We start from the raw sequence: 20861 nt of genomic DNA on the forward strand, positions 1-20861 counted from the left end.
GGGTACTAAGCTACAGCCAGATAGGAGCAAGGAGTTCTGGTGTGCTGTTGCACACTAAGGTATTTATCAATAATGATAATATGCTACACATTTCAAAAAACTAGAAGAAAGGAGCTGGAAAATTTTCTTAAAGAAGTATAAGCTGGGCACTATGGTGCATGTCTGAAATCCCTCTGACTTGGAAGACGGAGGCAAAAAGATCACAAGTTGGAGGCCAGCCTCAGCAACTTAGCAAGACCCTGTCTTAATTAGGGTTCAGATGTATCTCAGTGGTGATGAAACCCTGAGTTCAATCCCCAGCACAAAAAAAAGGGGGGGGTGGGGGGGTGGAAAGAACAAGAAGATAGATGCTAGAGGAGATAAATATGTTTAATCTGAGTTTAACATTTCATAATTGGGTATTGAAACATTTCAGGTACCCCATTAATATGTGCAATATTCTTTATACCTTTATTTTATTTATTTATTTTTATGTGGTGCTGAGGATTGAACCCAGGGCCTTGTACCTGTGAGGCAAGCACTCTACTGCTGAGCCACAACCCCAGCCTCTAATATGTGCAATATTTTATGTACAAATTCAAAAACAAAAAAAAAATTTTAAGAGAGAGAGAGGGAGAGAGGGAGAGAGAGAGAGAGAGAGAAAGAGAGACAATTTTTTTTAACATATATATTTTTTAGTTTTTAGTTTTCAGTGGACACAACATCTTTATTTTTTTATTTTTATGTGGTGCTGAGGATCAAACCCAGTGCTCCACGCATGCCAGGCGAGCATGCTACTTCTTAAGCCACAACCCCAGCCCATCAAAAACAAAATTTTAAAAAGTAAAAATAAAATTTGATTAATAGTTTTAAAAGAATAGTGCCTTCAGTAGCTCACAACATAGTCTCTGATCTGCACTCTCTGCACTGTGTTTGGGGCAATTCCATGAGGAATAGTGAATTCGAATGAGCCAGGCACTTTCTACTGGGCATTTCAACCCTAAATGACCTGGCCTCTCAATTAAACATAATACTTTCTCTATTGAGATGACTAATAGGCAATTATTGGTAAATTGGAAAAGAAACACATTCTGATTTTCCCATCTTTTGTTAAGATGTGGATATGTGAGCAGAAACAAGAAAAAGGTACCAAGTGCTATTTGAAACCTCCTGGTGGTTTTATCCTTTAATTAAGGAAAACTAAAAATACCTCCTGGTGGTTACCAACTTTTCTAGAGCCTGACATGTCTCAAGTATATATCTAAATGTCTTGAGTATAAATCTAAATGTAATCACCTTTTTCTTAAAAAAAAAAACTTCTTAATGTTAATTTCTCAAAGTTAATAATTAAGCATATGTTGTATATTTTCAATAAATATTATTCAGTAATGATGGGGACACAGAAAATTAAAAAAGGATTCACTTAAAATGGATTCTAGTAAAATCGTGATATGACTTCACTGCTCTTTCAGGTGTGTTGTCAAAGAATTCTGAAATTTGTGCATGATCTAAGCACAGGTGTATTAAAAAAAAAAAAAAACAGGACATCTGTTTTCTAAATCTACCATTGATCCTGTCTTTTTAAGGTCACCGGGGAAATCCTTAAATCATCATAAACTGACAATGATGGTTTTCCTCTATTCACACCCAACATCCCCAGGGTAACTCCACTATGCTGACAAAAATGCATAGAATGCAGAGCAAATGAGACCAGAAATCTGGAGCTATCTATTCTTTGCCCAGGAATGAATCTAGGAAATCAAGGAATCTTAATTGAGAAAATTAGAAATAATTCATTTATATGGGGACCCCTGCTATGTGGTCCCCTCTCTGTGTTTGGGCACAAAAAAAATTACACTGAAATTATGTGCTATAAGAGTCTACTGTGAAAATTTCTTTGTGTTGTTGCAGAAGTTCTTAGTGTGACTATTGTCAGCAATTATGCTATTCGGTTCCAACCAGCTTTGAGCAACTTGGCTCTGAAATTTGTTGTATTTGACTTTATACTGATAATATTAGTACTACTCACGCCTGTCTACCACCTCCTAGTGCATCACATGGGTTAGGTGATTACCCAGAAATGTTGAGAGATGTAGACTCAGAATTGCCATTATTCTCATGCAGTGACTTTGTTGAGAGACCAAATTGTAGATAGAAATGACATTTTAAGTGTGTATTAAATTAGCAATTATTCTACTCCCAGGTTATTCAATAAAATCATTCAAAAATTATTTACCTTTTTTTTTTTCACTGAAATTTATACATTCTGTTAGCATTTAAATGCCTGAACTACCACCCCTAGTGGTAGAGCTAATTGGGCAATTAACTTGGGGGAAGCTCACTTTTTAACCTTCCAATTAACAACAGTGGTAAATGCATTAGAAACCTCCAAGGGTGAGTACAAATGCAAAATAGGCGCTTGATTGTATTTCAGAAACTGTGCAAAGAGTGCTCAGAGATTTGGGAAGCTCTGGTGTTGCTTTCCTGTAGCTTGAATAGTGGAATTTGCTCAAATTTCAGACCCTGGAAGAAATAATGAGCCAATATGGCTCAAGAACTATCAGAAAGATTCATTACCCATCACAAATCATAGCAATTCCCAACAAAATACATTCAACAGAATAAATTCTGGTCTTTCACTGAAAGAAAATCTCAGTGTATCACGAATCATAGAAACACTGAGGAAAATGTATGTCTCCCTGAAAGAGTACTGGGAGAACATAACAGAAATTTGCATTTTCTTCAAGAATCAATTAGATAATTAGCATTAATTTTCCAGGTAAATCTATTGCTGTATGTGGCTTACAAGCTAAAGTGGTCAGTTGCAAAACTTTTTATTTACCTCTTTCACATGCTAGTCTGACTATTGGTTGTTATTGTTTTTTTTTTTTTTGAGAACTCCTCAGTTTTCCCATCTATAAAATGGAGATTATATTGGTTTTCAATTGCTGTATTACAAATTAAGCAATTTGAAGCAACACCTATTTTCTCAGAGTTCTTTATTTAAGTCAGCAGTTCAGAGCTGGCATGACTGGTTTGTCTGCTGAGGTCTCTCAAAGTGGAAATCAGGGTGATACCTGTGGTTTGAGGTTTTCTTACCTGCACAGAATTTTGAATTACAGCATTATAAGGACCCTAGAAACATGATGAAATATGTTGCTCCTTATTTGAATACCCCACAGAAAACAGAAACACCAGGACCATAGTCAACAAACCCATGAAAATTTTTACCTTATTTGCTGGAAATTGATCAATTAGTTTAAATTATTTAAAAACTCTGCAGTTATATTTTTAAAAAAACAGAAAGAAAGAAAAGAAGAAGAGGAGGAGGAGGACCAGGGTATCATTCCTGTTGCAATTCAAGCCCACCTATAATGTGGTATAAAATGAAATATGGTCTCTATATTGTTCTTTTTTCCCCTTTTCTTTCTTTCTTTCTTTTTTTTTTAACTTTTTAATAAGAAAAATGCATCACAGAGGTTATACCTTAAATACTGATTTTCCAAAAAGAATTCTTTTGTTTCTACCCATGCTCTGAATATAAAACAAATACTTCAAATGCTCCATTCATATAAAGGCCTTTATGCCCCTTTCTCCCTCCTGACAGATCCAGTCTTGAAGAGGTAATATTATGCAACTTGCTGATGCAGCTTCAACAGGAAACACTTCTCACAGGCTGTGGGAAGAAAGACACCTAAGGGGTTAACTGTAATATTTTGCAAATTGAGGCAATTGGAGAAAAATACATTAGCATAAGAAAAGGTAGCCTTAGGGGGATTTTTCCACTCAAATGTTTGGTACTGAGAGTTCTATGTTACCAAGGAGGAGGCTAGAGAAGAAAACCCTAGTGTCTACAAATTCTCCAAATGCACAGCCACTGTATTCATCGTATTGGTGAGAAAGACCCAGGGTTATAGAGATGGAAAAAGGGTTCTTTCTAGTAAAGAGAGCTAAAATTGGATATACTAAGAAAAGCATCCTGGTGTATGATAATAACGCAAGAGGATTCCACAGGGATCAATTCTCAAAAGATTTCCTAAACATGTCAGGACTAGACAAGTGGTTTGAGATTAACAGTGAACATCTTAAGCAACAATTTTGATATTTAACTAAAATGCACCTCAAATGTCTGCAATTAATTAACTCAAATTTAACAGATTTTTCTCATTTCAGAAGTTGTGTCTAACTCACAGTATTTGAGTGTAGTGTTTTCCTTTTAGTAATGCCTATACTAATTTAAATATTGCTTTGTAGAAAGTATCCAATTTGGAGCTATAATATTTTTGTTAGTTGAAAATATTCAAAACAGGTATGAAAGGTTTACATTAATTTCCTTAAAATTAGTTAACTGCAAATTAGTTAACTGTTTCTGTGAATATGTTAAATTTTTATTAATTTATATTATATTTTTGTGGTGCTAGGGATTGAGCATGCTAGGCAAAACACTGAGCTACATCCCCAGATGAATTAGTTGTAATTTTATTTTATTTAAAAAATTTTTTTAAATCGTTGATAGATAGTTATTTAATTTATTTATTTATATGTGGTGCTGAGAATTGTACCCAGTGCCTCACACATGCCAGGCAAGCACGCTACCGCTGAGCCACAGCCCCAGCCCTATAATTTTATTTTTAATTAATTTCTTTATTGGTACTGGAATGAACCCAGGGGTGCTTTACCATTGAGCTACAACCCCAGTTCCTTTTATTTTTTATTTTGAGACAGGGTCTCACTAAGTTGCTTAGGGCCTTACTAAATTGCTGAGACTGGCTTTGAATTCATGACCCTCCTGCCTCCAGCCTCCCAAGACACTGTTATTTTTGAATTTTTATATATTTGTTTTTTTAGTGTTGGGGATTCAACCCAGGGCCTCACACGTGCTAGGCAAGTGCTCTACCACTGAACTATATTCCCAGGCCTGAATTCATTTTTTATTTTATTCTTTATTATAATTACTAATACATAGTCATTGTACAAATTAATATTTCAAAGTGATATTTCCATACATCCATATATTATCCTTTGATCATATCCACTTCCCTCTTCCTTTTCCCCTCCCATCTCCCTCCCCACTTCCGCTTCCCTAATAGTCCCTTGTCTACTTTCAGGGCATTATTTCCTGGTTTCCATGTATGAGAGAGAATATTTGATACTTTTCTTTCTGTGTCTGGCTTATTTCATGTCACATGATGACTTCTAGTTCCATCCATTTTCCTGCAAATCACATGATTTTGTCCTTCTTTATTGCTAATAATACTCCAGTGCATGTATATGGCATTTTGTTTATCCATTTATCTGTTGATGGGCACCTAGGCTGATTCCATAACCTGACCATTGGAACCAGTGCTGCAATGACCATGAAGGTACAGGTATCTCTTTTGTTTGCAGACTTCATTTCCTTTATACCAAGGAGTGGGATTGCTGGATCTTATGGTAGTTCTATTTTTATTTATTGAGGAACCTCCATACTGTTCTCCATAGTGGCTATTACTAGTTCACACTCCCACCAACAGTGTAAATGTCTCTTTTCCTCATATCTTCACCAGCCTTTGTTATTTTTTGTTTTTGATAATAGTCACTGAATTAGCCTTTTTATTTTTCTCAATATTTATTTATTTATTTTTCTTTCCACATTTTTAATTGGTGCCTTATAGTTATATATAATAATGGGATTTATTGTTACTTATTTATGAATACACACAGTATACTATAATTTGGCCAATATCACTCCCCAGCATTTCTCTCCTCCTTCTTCTTCTATCCTCATATCTCTTTCCTCTACTGATTTCCCTTTGATTTTCATTAGATCCCTGGATCCCCCACCTTTCCTCTGAATTAGTTTTTAAATCAGTCTTTTCCTATTCTTATAAATTGCTAAGCAGTAAAAAAAATTTTTTTTGATTTATTTGATTCTGAATTTCATTAGGTTTCACATCACAGTGAGCATGTCTGTCTAAATAAATCAAGATAGAAAAAGGGCAGGTTATTTTAGATCATCTAACTTTTCTGAAATTATCTACTGATATCTATAGGAAAGATGGGGGAAAAAAAGATGTTTTATTTTGTTTCTAAGAAAGCTCTTTTCTAAGAAGATGCACTTTTGGGTTATGAAAAAACTGGAAGTATGCTGGGTGTGGTGGACGTGGCCTGTAATCCCAGCAACTAGGGAGGCTGGGCAGGAGGATTGCAAGTTCAGGACCAGCCTCTACAACTTAGCAAGACCGGCTCAAAAAATAAAAAGGGTGGGGCTGTAGCTCAGGAGGAAAGCACCCCTGGGGTCAATCCTCAGTATGGAAAAAAATGGTGGGGGGCATAAATAGTTCAAGATCAAAAGTTTTCCAAGTCCTGGAGATTTTTTGCGATGCTGATAATTAAATTATGTAGAAGTTAATGGATATGGTCCATTTTCAGGGAATCCTGTCAAGAATTGATTGAAGAAACAAAGTTACACCATGATCTTTCCATTATATGCAGATTGTTACTTTCACATTTTCTATGGAGCAGTGGGGGCAACCCTGCATTCAAATCTTGTTCCTTTTCTGTGTGGACATTCTAGAGATCAAGTTTCAGGTCTTTAACCTGGAGAAGGTAACATAAAGAAACAATTCAACTGGGCACTGTGGTGCACACCTATAATCCCAGTAGCACAGGAGGCTGAGGCAGGAAGATCATGAATTCAAAGTCAGCCTCAGCAATTTAGTGAGACCCTGAGCAACTCAGTGAAACCCTGTCTCTAAATAAAACGTAAGAAGGACTGGGGATGTGGCTCGGTGGTTAAGTGCCTCTGCAGTCAATAAGCAAAATCTTTCTAAACCAAAGCTTAAGGGAAAAGGAAGAAATAAAAGGGAAGAGAAAAACAAACGAAAACTAGTAGCCGGTCCTTCCTTTGATGATAACATTTTCATAATCTGACTTGCTACTTTTGGGGATGTTACAAATCTGGCATCTTATATCAATGTAAATAAAGATGCAATCTAAAACTGAAGTGAATTACTCTTTGATAATTTTTATCATAGTTTCCCAGCCCCTTTATGGAAAACTGAGAAATGAGTATAGACTCATACCCTTTTCAACATAAATCTGACACCCTTATTTCCCATATTTATTTCCAAGATATGCCATCCACTGGATGGATCCTGGGGAGGAGGAGCTGGTCCATAGAAGTCATTCATTCAGTAATGAAAGATCATTTCAGTACACATGGGAGAATATGGGAAATATTTTTTAATGTGGAAAGTGGTACCAAGTTCCCAAATATTCTGTCAGTACTCTATTATATGCTTTCTGAAGGGTGTTTCCAGATCTACCCCTGACCAAAGGTGTCTAAGATCCAGCACTTTCTTATTTTATTGCCACCACATTTTTAAATTCTAGGGCAAGAAGGTAAAGAGAAGAATGCTAGACTGTTATGGTCTAAATGACGAATAGTAGTTTAGAATGCCTGCTTGTTCATGGAGTTATAAAGATATCAAGGAGCTTGAAAGCCAGGGACTTGACCCTCCTTGTCTGCAACACCCTCCTTTCACAGATAGGGAAATTAAATCACATTGGATCATATTTATTTTACTTCTTATACTTCTTATGTTGGTACCTTGGACTGATGGTACATTTGTTTTCTTCCTTTTACAGCGTGGAGAACTAACACTTGAAGCTATTAATAAAGTAAACCATAGATATCAAAACCCATGGTAAGTATCTCTCTCTCTCTAAATGTATATATTTATAAATATATATATACATATGTGTGTGTGTATTTTTTGGGGGGGTTGGTGCTAGGGATTGAACTCAGGACCTCATGCATGCTAGGTAATACTGAGCTACATCTCTAGCCCTCCAAATCTGTTTTAAATTAATGAGTTTCCTTCCTAAATTAGTAGCAGTTTTTTTTTCAACTTCTGAAAATATACTGCCACTTTATTTCTTTTTATTTCACATAGATTAGAGGGTTAAGATTATAAGCTTTATTCCTACTAGATAAGATAAACTTTCACTATCACCAGGTTTAATTAAGGGAAGGAAGGAGTAAAGCAAGCATTCGAAAAAGAAACTGTCAGAATACAATAAAGATACGCAAACCTGCAGCTCTTAAGAACAGCAACTCAATGACCAGGTTAGCTGCAGCTTATAATGGGGAAACTATTAACTTTTTTGGTTAAAAAATTCATTTCATGCTGTTGGCCTAGAAACCATAATAGAAGGTAACCTTGGTTAATAAACATAATCCTATTGAAGTCACATGAAGACTTGAATTCATGCTGTCTTAAGGTAATGTCGAACCAAAATAAAACATGTCCAGCTCAAGGCATGGTAAATTAACGGGAAAAGAGCAAAAAGCTGGGCTTGTCAATTAGATGGAACATAAAATTCAGATTCTAAGAGGGATCAATCAGCATTGCTCTTACTAGACTGCAGATTGAATATTGTCACTATTATTATAGGTTTGAGGAGGTAAAGGTTTCCGGGGTCTACTTTACCTCATTTTTAAATTTTGAAGGATACAGTTCAGTTATTTAGCATGTGCAAAATTATTGTACTTTAGTCCCTTTCTGCTGTACTCCAACAACATAAACTGCACAGAATAAAGACAAGACTTCAAATTTCACGTCAATAGCCTATTACAAGTCAGGCAGGGTAGATACTCCTGTTAAGACCAACCACTAAGAAGGCTGAGGCAGGAACATAGTGAGTTCAAGGCTGACCTCAGAAATTTAGTGAGATTCTGTTTCAAAACAAAAAATAAAAAGGGCTGGAATCCCAGTGACTTAGGAGGCTGAGGCAGGAGAATCGCAAGTTTAAACCCAGCCTTAGCAACTTAGTGAGGCCCTAAGCAACTGAGTGAGGCCCTAAGCAACTTAGCGAGACCCTGTCTCTATAAAATATAATAAATGGTTGAAGATGTAGCTCAATGGTTAAGGGCCCCTGGGTTCAATCTCTAGCATTCCCCCGGCCCCAGCAAAAAAAGGACTGGAGAGGTAGCTCAATGGTAAATAGACCCTGAGTTCAACCCCCAGTACCACAAAAACAAAATGAACAAACAGCCTATCAGGTACTAATTCCAGAATAATAAGAGGTTCCACTGGGCAATTCATGTAACTTGTTAAGCATATTCCAAATATAAAGCTAAATAGAATAGTTAAACTTTATTGTATGAAAAGCACGTTCTCACTAAAATATTCTACTTTGTTTAAATGAGATTGTTGGTATCTACTGAAAATACCCTATCAAATATTTTCAAGCAAAGAAAAGCATTAAAAATCACTAGAAATCAAGGAAATTATAACAAGTGTTGGTGATAAAAGTGTGAAAATTTGATACATTTATTTAAATATTAAAAAATTGGTCGGGAAGTATTTGAGAAACATTGAAGCTTTGAATATTTTCTCTGGATAAAAGAATATTGGTGTGGGCTGGGGATGTGGCTCAAGCGGTAGCGCGCTCTCCTGGCATGCGTGCAGCCCGAGTTCGATCCTCAGCACCGCATACAAACAAAGATGTGTGTCTGCCGAAAACTAAAAAATAAATATTTAAAAAATCTCTCTCTCTCTCTCTTTTAAAAAAAAGAATATTGGTGAATACTCATTTCTGGGACTATGCTGTGAATTATACCAGCTCATGAGGATAAAAAATGCTTATGAAAAAGTACTTGTACTCAGGGAACTATAGATTTAAGTTGGGAAATTGGATTTAAGTAAAAGAAGAAAAACAGCAAAATCAATTTGTATGTTGAATAGTGTGTTAGCTTTCTATTACTATCACAAATACCTGAGATTATCAGCTTATCTTGGTTCATAGTTCTAGAGGCTCCAGAACATGATCAGTTGGTCCTGTGCATCATGGCGGGGAGTATGTGGTAGAATAAAGTCATGTACCTCATGGCCAGGATGTGAAAAAAGGAAGAAGGGACTGGGTCCGAAACCCTCTTCAGTCCATGCCCCTGATGACCAGAGACATCCCACTAGGCTCCATCTTTTTTGTTTTTGGTACTAGGGATCAAACCCAGAGTCTTGCCCATGCTAAGCCTGCACTCTATCCCTGAGCTGCACCCCACGCCTGTGCTCTACCTCTGAAAGGCATCCCGGGCTGAGGACCACAGCTTTAACTTGAGGGCCTTTATGGGACACTTACCCAAACTATAGCAAATTCCAAATTAATAATGAGGACAATAAGCTATAGCTAGAAAAACTTAATTAAAAAAAATGTTAACACTCCCACCCCAGACTCTGGTAGGTATCCTATTTCTAAGAAGTCAGACACTGCTTTTCTCTTGAGACTCTAAACACCCGTGCCTTTGGAAGGCTTTCTGCCCATTCTGGGCTGGCAAGACACTTTTGAATAGGTCGCTAGCTCTGTAGGCTCAGGTGTGCCCCACCCCTTGTGTTCTCTCAGTTGGATTGAGGCCAGGACAGTGTTTGTCCTCCCAGCCAGTGTTCATGCTCAGTTCTCAGTCAGCAGCATTTACTCAGTTAATTCAGCACCGCCTTTGTTGAAAACACTGCTAGAATCTATAGTCACAATGTTGAACAAGCCAGGTTCAGCACACACCCTTCTTGGAACTTGTATTCTAGGGGAGGGGAGACACATTAAATCAACTTGCAGCTTCTAAAAATATATATGTATATATGTTCTTAATAACTTTGTGTGTGTGTGTGTGTGTAGCCAGGGACTGAGGGTGCTTTTTAATTTTTTAAATTATAACTATAATTTTTGCTTGTGGCAACAAATTCAATAGTACAGAGATAGATTAAGAAAAGGTTAATAGTCTACCCCAGTTCATCCAGTTCAGGATAAAACAGTTCAGTACAAAAAGTATTTATTGGATGTAAAGAGATTTTCCTGGTGAACCAACCTTGGCTGAGGATTGGAGAAGTGTTCTCTGAGGAAGTGAACTGGTATTTGCTTTGGATTAAGCTATGCTTTACTTAACCCAAGCAGACTTTCCAGTATGCTTATCTTGTTATGGCTTATCTCCTCTTATACGTTAGTTTATGTAAATTATGAATTTGGCCTGTTATCAAGGTGATATTGAAAAGGTGAATGTAAGATCCACTCCTTAAAAAGAATGCTTACACACTGTTGGTGGCATTGTCTATGGAAATCAGTATGGAGTACCTCAGAAGACTAGGTATGGACCCACCATATGACCCAGGTATACCACTCCTCAATATTTATCCAAAACAATTAGAGTCAACATGGTATGCAAAACATGCATACCCATGAAAATAGCAGTTCAATCCACTATAGTCAAGTTATGGAACCAGCCTCAGTGTCTGTCAAAAGATGGGTGGATAAAGAAAATGTGGTATTTATACACAATGGGGTTCTACTCAGCTATAAAGAAGAAAGGGGTTCTACTCAGCCTACGTCATTTGTAGGACAGTGGATAGGACTGGAGAACATCATGCTAAGTAAAACAATTCAATCTTGGAAAGTCAAGGGTCATATGTTTTATTTCATGTGTGGAAGCTGATGGCGGAAGGGATCTATAAAAATAGAAGAGAGACCAGCAAAGTAGAAGAAGATTGGTGGTGGGGGAACAGAGGAAAGAAAAGGGAAATATTGAGAGTGAAAATGGCCAAATTATGTTAGGTGCAGATGTGAAGATATAACAATGAATCACACTGTGTGTGTGTGTGTGTGTGTGTGTGTGTAGATCACTTGTGGCAGTGGGAAGGATGTGAGCCAAGCCCTGAGGTGGGAAAATGGGACATCAGATTAGGCCCTGGGCTGCTGGTCTACGGAAAGCAACAGGGTGGGTGGTGAGATAAAGTCAGATTTTGCAGAACTTTGTGGACCAGTTTAGAGAATTTGGGTTTTACTCTGAAAGGAAAAAGAATTCACTGGAAGGCTTAAAATAGGAAGCAATGTGGTCCATTTTTTTTGTTGTTTGTTTTTGTTAAGATCACTCTGGACTGTTGGAGTGCTTATGGAGAATGGTGACAGAGGCAATTGTAGAAACTCTTTGATTTACACAGGTGTGTCTTGAGTTTTCAATGAGCTTTCAAAGGGGGAAGGGAGAGGATTTGAGTTGAGCTTTTAAAGAAAGATAGGCTTAAATAAATGAAGAAAGGAGGAGACAATGTTTATCATAATGATGGGGAATAAGCCTGTATGTGGACAGCAATCCAATGAAGCAGATTTAACATTATTTTGGTGTTTCAGGTAAAGAAATTGAATTTCAGAGGTGGCACACGACCAAGGATCGCTTGGCTAATATTTCAGTCGAAGGTGATTAATTGCATTGATCTCGGTTGGGATCTAGCCTTGGACATTTTTAGCAGAGCTCTCTAAGCAAATGGGATGTGCATCCAGAACTGAGAACCCCTAGTTAAGACTGAAAAAAGAAGGGGACTGAGCCTTGGGGTTGAGGAACTGAGCCTTGGTGGTGCTCAATTGTGCATAAGATAAATGGGAAACATTGAGAGAGGAAAAGGAGCTTAGAAGTAGGTCCCTTGAGACAACAGAGGGTGTAAGAGCCAGTGAAGAGTGAGGGGTTTTTATTTGTTTGTTTTTTTGGTACCAGGCCCTTTTTTGTATTTTTATTTAGAGACAGGGTCTCGCGCTAAGTTGCTGAGTCTGGCTTTGAACTCGTGATCCTCCTGCCTCAGCCTCCCGAGCTGCTGGGCTTACAGGGAGGCTTACACAGTTTTTAAGAGGTGTATTTAAGAGAAATCAAGGAAAACAATAGCAGATAAATACTTGAATGTGATCAGTGTCCTCAGAAAAACAATATAGGAAGATTAGGACAATTTGAGTCAACATCAACAGTGCTAAATAATGTTCATCTATTGACATAATGGAGGCAAGAGTCCAATCTGTTTTCAAGATGAGAAATTCAATAGAAGAAAATTACAGGATTTCCTCCATTCTAAGGCATACTTTTAAAATTTTAACTTAATTGAAGTCAGGATGAATTTCATAATAGTTGTTTATAAATATAGTACTTCTTTTTTCCCCTTCTTATACAAAGCTGTATTAAATCAATGGTGTGTTACACAATTTATTGCATTTTAAAGACCAATAAAGATATACTTCAGCAAATATGAAGCAATGGCCTGGTGTGTGCCAGATGCTCAGAATTTTCAATTTTTAAGCAGGATCCTTACTCTCAAGTTACTCAAGATGAGGATTTTAGTACAGTATACACCAATGGAGAATGATTATAGTAACTGAGTGTGGGGTAACTTTTTTTTTTCTTCTGAATTAAAGTAAACATACTCTGTTTTAAATATCTCAAGTTTCACTAGATATGTGACCAGATGATTTACTCATTTTCATATTCTGTTTGCAATTGGAAATTTTCCAACATATACATTCAGTATTTCTAATTTCAACAAGAAGGATAAAAACCATAAATAGAAAATACAGGAACAGTTCCCAGTCCAATTAAGGGAGATCACAAGAGAATGTACTGGCAAACAATGAATTTAAGAGTTATGGGATTTTCTGGGAGCTATACACCATCATCAAAAGACCCACCCTACCCTGTAGGCTTTTAACAAATAATCGGAAAGGCTGACTTCAGGAATACTTTTCTTTCTCTTATTTTCTGATATGAGAGAGAACATTTTTATAAAATTTTTTCATAGGAGAGGTTGTGTTAGTTAGCTTTCTATATCTGTGACAAAATACCTGAGACAATACACTTAAAAGGAAGAAAGATTTCAGAAGTTTCAGTCTATGATAATTTGGCCTTGTTGCTTGGGCCTGTGGCAGTACAGAACACCAGGACTGGAAAGTGAAGAAGAGGAGGCCTGTTCATCTTCTGGTAGCTAGAAAGCAAAGAAAGAGACAGAAAGAGTCTGGGGTCCCAATATCCCCTGCAAGAGCATACTCCAAATGATCTTTCTCCCACTAGTCCCTACCTCTTAAATTTAGGTTCTGTCAACTCCCAATAGCACCATGGGTTAGAGACCAAATCTTTAACACAAGGGTCTTCAAGATCCAAATATAGCAAGGTCTGAGTCATTGAACTCTAGAAAAATTATTACTTCCAGGGATAAAAACTTCTTTAGCTAGCTAGAATATAACTTCTCATTTTGGTGATTAAAAGTATTGTGTTCTTAAATAGCTGAGCATGAGCTTCATCTCAAAGATAGTGTGTTTCTCTAAAGTTACATTGAGTTAAAAGTAGACAAGTTTGGAAGGAGACAATGTTGCTGTAGTTCTTCTTATTAATTCCATAAAATCTTTTCAAGTTTTGTCCTTTTCAAACAAAAAGTGAGTAGAAATGACTGCTTGGTAAATTTTACTTTTCTTCTATAGTGCATTGATTTTCTTTACCTCAGAGATATACGTCTAACCTTTAAAGTTAAAATATCAAACCAACAATCCCAAACTGCCCACATATTAGAGACAATGTGTTTTCCTGCCATACAAAGCAAATAGATTCTGGGTTTCCCTGCCATTTTTACAAGTTGGAATGAAGAACTTAGACAGAAAGTACTTTTAGAAATAGTCAGTGATAAATCTTATCCCAATTCCTTCACAGCACACCTATAGTGAGAATCCATTAAAAAAAAAAAAAAAAAAAAAAAAAAAACTATTGAAGGTAATGAAATCACTGGGCACTCTGGACTTTCATCCACTCCTGATGTATTTCAGTTAGTCACCTACTTGAGGAAAGCACTCCAAGCAAGAGGAGCTCGCACATGGGAACTTGCTGCCCCGCCCTTCACCATACCATGTCCCATGGGTCTGACATAAACTCTGCAGGTCTAGCATTGTTCTCTGTAGGCATTTATTTATTTTTTTTTTTTTGCATATGCTTTTTTTCCCTACCTGGAATAGCTTAAACTTCCTCACAAAACAACCCCCTCCACATGTGTCTTTGATTTGTTGATAAGATCAGGAATTCAGTACTTGTTTTTCATCAGTGGTTAGCTATTAAGCACATACTATGTAGCAGATATCAAGCAAAGCCTTTGGGAAATAAAGATGAATAATAAGATGGTACTTGTCATCAAGAAACTCATAATAGACAGGAAAAATAAATTAGGATATGATAATGGCAGTTTAATCCAATAGGTTAAGGTTGAATGGGAAGCTGTATGCCATAGCAGCACACAGTAGGAAACATCTCTAGTTCTCTGGAAGTCTATATTTGTGCTTCAAAACACATACTCTCTCCTTTGTGAATCTTTTAAGTTCCTATGGGTCTGCCCTTCTAACTCCATTTTTAAGACTACAACGCAACTCCGTTGCAAGTTGATCTGCCCCATGGGACTGTGAGGCATGAAAATATTTTGTTTTCTTTCTTTCCCTTTCATTTAATCCAGTGCTTGGCATCTACAAGGCACTCGACACAAGGTGTTACTTGCACAATTGGGTATAAAAGTCAAATCCCAGTTCTTATAAACAGCACAAATTGGTAAGAGTTCAGTTGAGAAGTGAATGAGGACTTCCTGAGACAAGTCAAACTTAATCTGAATTTGAAAGGAACATTTTAGGAAAATGTCTAACTGCCTTCTTTTTACACATGCAAACGAAAGACTTGCTGAGATGATAAAATCAACAGAATTATCCACAGCAAACGTGGTTCTAGAAAGGAATAATAACGTGCCTCTGATGTCATATTGTTACCAAGTTGCCTCCTTAAACTGAGGACTTCTGAGGTTTGCCACTTATTTATAGATCTGTCTTGGAATAATGTCTTAAGAAACATCTCCAATTCCTGTGCACAGTCATTGTCACTAGGTGGAGGTTGGAGTGGGGGTTTGTCAAGATGGCTGCAGTTATAAGTAAGGGCCACCAACGTGCATGGCAGCCGTGAATAGAAGAGAAGCAACACAGCCGCCCCTGACGTTTCATTTACTTGAGAGTCAGCAAGTCGCGGTGTTCTCAGTGTTGACTCCCCTGTCTTCTCTCTGTGGGGTGTCCTTTCCTAATCAGAGGACTCATTAGTGAGCACCCATGAGCAAGAGGCATGCAGTGTAGCCCAGTGAGGGAGCCCTGAATTGAGAATCAAGAAAGCTCATTGCACTAGGAATTTATCTTTCCCAAGGAAATAATAAAGAAGATGCACAGAGTTTAGCTAACAGAAGGCCAACTGTATGTTAATAGTAATATAAAATTAGAAATAACCTAATATCCCCCAAGTAGGGGATTATAAAGACAGATTTTGTGAGTTCAGATTCTAGCTTCACCACCTGTTAGTGCTGAAACTTTGGACAAGTTATTTAAACTAGGTCCCAGTTTCCTAATCCACAAAATTATAATAATAGAATCTATTCCTCAGGGTTATTCTATAGATTGTGTGTTATATATACAATACTTAGAACAATGCATGGTACATACTATGTGCTCAATAAATAGTATAATAATTTACCACTCCTAATTAAATACTTGTGAAAGTGAAAGAAGCAGCAAATCAAATGGGTCTCCAGGACAACAGACTAAACTGAAGCTATCTTGATCAAAACAGGCCACTATTAATAAATATTACCTTTTAGTTAAATAAGTACGGCACATTGAAATAATGTAGTAAGTGCCTCTGTTAAAATTCATTTGTTGGGTGAAAACTATCAGTTATATAAAGACTAAATATGGTATAGAGAGTTCACACCACCTATTGAGTTGGTCCCCCAATAGAACAAAAAATCCAAAAAAAAAAAAATTGAGAATGAAGTAAGGAAAAAAATATGGAAATGGAGATCAACGAAAATTTCTAATATCTGACTAATAAAAGAACTGGAAAGAGATCAGAGAAGACAGAAATAAGGAAATCAATCTTTCAAGAAACTTTCTCAGAAGGAAATGACATGAATTCCAGATTGAAATCTTCTACCTAATGTGAATGAAAAACAAAGAAACAAACACTAAAACTCAAAACACCATATTGAGGCATTTCATTGAAAAACTTCATGATACAGGGATAAAGAGACAAATCTTCCAGAGGAAAAGTAGGATGTCCACAAGGGACACATGGTATCACATATCACATCATCAGCAAGACTGGCCTTTACAAGACACTGGGCAATGACTTCCATAATGGATAGAAAATAACTTTCAACCTAGAATTCCAGACTCAACCAAGGAGCAAGTGGGAAGACAGAAAAAGAGGCATTTTTCAGACATGTAGGTACTACTAAAAATAAATGAGTATTTTTCTCAGGAAGCTAGGATATTTCTAGCAAGACAAGCAGGTAAAACAAGAAAAAAGAAAGGGATCCAACTGGGCACAGTAGTGCTCATCTGTAATCCCAGTGGCTAGGGAGACTGAGGCAGGAGGATGTGAGTTCAAAGCCAGCCTCAGCAATTTAGTGAGGCCCTGTCTAAAAAAAATAGAGATATCTAATCTAGGAAAGAAGGTACCTACAAAGGTGACAAAGGGAATTTCCAAATCATTGTTCAAGGAAGGCATAAGAATGTAGCCAATTCTGGGGCCCAGAGAACCATCAGTTCCAATGGGAACAGGCAGGTAGGAGAGCTGCAGACAGTGCTTATTGTATATAGACAGTGGGTTACATTCCAGAAGAACCTAATGGACTAAAGGTGGTTTTGGTGAAGAGAATGTTGGAACAGGTAGTAAGTAGGAAGGAAAGAGAAATATTTTTTATTATAAGCATTTTGTACTAGTTATCCATATTATTACATATACTTAAATTGTTTTGTTGAAATTGAAAAAAAATACCATTTTAAATACATGCATTTTTTTTTCATAAAAACGACTATGGGAGAAATAGCAATATTCAGCTAGAATTTTAGTAGTTAGAGTTCCTAAATTAAAAAAAAATAGTAATTTTCAATCTAAAAACCAGGACTTTCCGTGCTAAAGAAACATTCATGGATCCAAATAAGCTAGACTTTTTGTTTATTAAGAAAGGTGCAAGGTGTGTCTTTATTTGACATTAGTTGGGTAGAATGTAGAAAATTGCCTGTTTTTTCTTCCATGAGAAATACTGCCAAAACCAGTTGTTAAACTAGCACAGACTTAATGACAGCCAGTGTTTAAAAATATATTGGTACATAAACGTGTGCTTGTTTTTTGGAGTTATTTTCCTTAAAACATCCATAAATCTTTTGAAGGTTTTCTATTTTTAAGACTGCCAGTGACTGGCACATGGGTGGGATTTCCGCAAGTATTAAGTATAGCCAAGTTCTGCAATGTTTGACATCATCACCATTCATTCCTGCTTTGGCTTTTAGATTTGTTAACTAAAACCTTTCTTCCCACTTTCTTCTCCTGCGCCTCCTTCTCCCACCCAAGGCTCCCAATCATGGCAATTTCAGAGATTTTTATTATGTTCACCAATATCTACACAAGTGGTTTATGAAGGATCAGTAATCATTAGCCTAATATCTACATTACCAGATGAAGCAATAGAATAAAAATATTTTCCATTTACTGTGTGCTACTCTCATTTTCTGCTTCTCATTCATTCCTTTAATTTTCCTCTTAAAAGTGGTCACTGTTGCAGGCTTTTATAATTGGAAGGGCATTTTTCTGGCTTTATGAAATTGAATAGATGATAATGAAATGAAAACAATCTGAACACTCATGATATACCTCATCTTTTTCTTTTTTCCTATGCTCTTTTCAGTACATAAACTCTGTTTGCCTAAGCCTGACATTTTAGCTCAACCGTTTACTTCTAATTTGCAATCCATGTTTGATTTAATTGCCATAAACCATTTTGTGAGATCTAGTAGCTGTTTCCTGGAGAGCCCTGGTCTCCTGAAACATGGTCTAAGATCTTCTGAGACCTGAGATCCTGAAAAATTGTAGGTAATAGGCAGTGGTGGATAATTCCTCTTTCTTAAATATTTAGATGTCTGTATCAAAGAGTAACAGCCGAAGTTGGGTGCCTGTAATCCCACCAGCTTGGGAGACTAAGAAGGATTGTAAGTTCAAAGCCAGTCTCAGCAATTTAGTAAGACCTTGTATCAAAATAAAATATAAAAAAAGGCTGGGGATGTGACTCAGTGGTTAAGCACCCCTGGGTTCAATTCCCCGTAGGAGTAAGTTCACATTCTGAAACTAAATTTTTCCCCAGCTGGGCATCCAGTGATAGGCTAATAAGATTTCTTCTTAAGAATAGCAATATAGCCGGATACTGTCACACATGCCTGTAATCCTTGTGGCTCAGGAGTCTGAGGCAGGAGGATCGAGAGTTCAAAGCCAGCCTCAGCAAAAGCAAGGTATAAGAAATTCAGTGAGATCCTGTCTCTAAATAAAATACAAAATAGGACTGGGGATATGGCTCAGTGGTCCAGTGTCCCTGAGTTCAATCCCAGTACTCCCCCGCCCACCCCAACCCCCCCCCAAAAAAAAAAAAAGAACAGCAGTATGGTCTCTTCTTTGGCTAACTTTTCTTATAAAACAATACCTTTTAAAAATCAGTTGTATCTTGTCCTTTTGATGTATGTGCTCCATCCTGACATGAGAAGTATCCATTTATTCAACATTTACTGCATCTTCTCCCTCATGCCACCTACTATGGTTGCAGTGGATCAATCAGACTGTTTCTGTCCTGTCTTCCCTGATAGAATGTAAAGAAGGCAAGAATTGTGTCTGTCTCCTGAAACCTAGGGCTAGCACAGTGCCTGGCACATCGTTTTGGCTCTTGGGTCTCTCTTGAATGGGTAAATCAGTATCAATCACCTGTGTGGTAATTGTGACAACCATGAGAGTTCAGTAACAACCTGATGACAGTTGCAGCTTCTCAAGAAGTCTGCTCCCTTAGGGAAGGGTGTTTTGAAATTACTAATGCTCAGAAGGAAAGTTCTTGTCCCGTGTTTGTATTTTTCTTGGAGCTCCCTTTGTCTCTTCAATATTCAAAGAAGAAGAAATGCTCTTTTCTAACTACTTAGGTTTCTAGTCTTTGTTGGGACCATTCATTTATTCAGTAGATAAATCAATAACTTATTTTACAGCATTATTCTTCATGATAAAAAGCTTATAAAGTAGTGGGGGAAAAAAGAGACCGAGATAATTCTGAAACATGATGACAGAGTGGCTGTGATAGAGCCATAGGCATTATGAATGTGACCCAGAGCAGAAGAGAGGAGGGCAGGCACAGGAAGCTCTCTGTGGAGGAGTCTGAAAAGTGAGGTTAGATTAGTGGTGCCTGGAAGGACTGGTTCAAGAAGAGCGGACATCAGTGGCAAAAGTCCGGAAGTGGCAAACAGCAGGAACTGATGCAAAAGATGTCTTTCAGTGCTGCTGGATCTGGCAGGGTCATGAATGGTGCAGGGCAGGTGAAGCCAGAAAAGCAGTCAGGGGCAAGTTAACTCTTGAGATGATGAGGAACTTCAGGAAGGAATTTAAATTTTATCCACCTGTCTTTTTACATGGTACCTAAAGCCATAAGTTCAGCTCTCCATTTTGAATAGAGGATGAATGTGAGGGGGCATCTGTTAGGGTGGCCCATGGTAATGATGATAACCTGGGAGAGTGGGGGTCAAGATGGAGAGGAAGAAACAGATTTTAGGATCATTAAAGGGTAAAATTAACGAGACTTAGGTGTTAGATATGGGGGATAAAAGTAATAATGGCTTCAATGACAACTCCGTATTTCTAGCTGGAATGAATGATTTCACGGGGGATGGATTGAGACTGAACATGTTCTCCATCCTTTAATGGAAGAAGCTGAGGAGATGATGAGCTTGCATGGATTTGAAGTATCTGGGGGACATCCAGTGACAGGCAGATAGACCCATGTGTGAAGCTAGAGAAAGGAGCTATTTCTGTCATCATATTCAGGTCATATTTGAAAATATATGAGTGGATGAGAAAGAGAAGACCAGAGAAAGAAGTGCAGAATTGTAGGGAATTCAAACTCTGATTGTTTGAAAAAAGAAGAAGAACTCTGAAAGAAGACAGCAGAAACACAGGAGAATCTGGAGGAGCAGTGTTCAAAGGTAAATAAGGTGTGCACTGAACA

At 37.3% G+C, this 20861-nt stretch overlaps 1 protein-coding gene across 1 annotated transcript in view; it reads left to right on the forward strand.

Annotated features, from left to right (window-relative positions):
• The window catches only part of Spmip2 (sperm microtubule inner protein 2), a 71598-nt gene that overhangs the window by 38091 nt on the left and 12646 nt on the right, over positions 1 to 20861 (forward strand). The window contains exon 3 of the mRNA XM_046459156.1: positions 7609 to 7667. Coding sequence (XP_046315112.1) covers positions 7609 to 7667 — 59 coding nt within the window. The remainder of the gene's footprint in view (positions 1 to 7608; positions 7668 to 20861) is intronic.

Source organism: Marmota monax, unplaced genomic scaffold (genome assembly GCF_021218885.2).
Source record: "Marmota monax isolate L192 unplaced genomic scaffold, Marmota_monax_Labrador192_F-V1.1 WCK01_AAM20220418_F8-fsc00002, whole genome shotgun sequence".
Lineage (NCBI taxonomy): Eukaryota > Metazoa > Chordata > Mammalia > Rodentia > Sciuridae > Marmota > Marmota monax.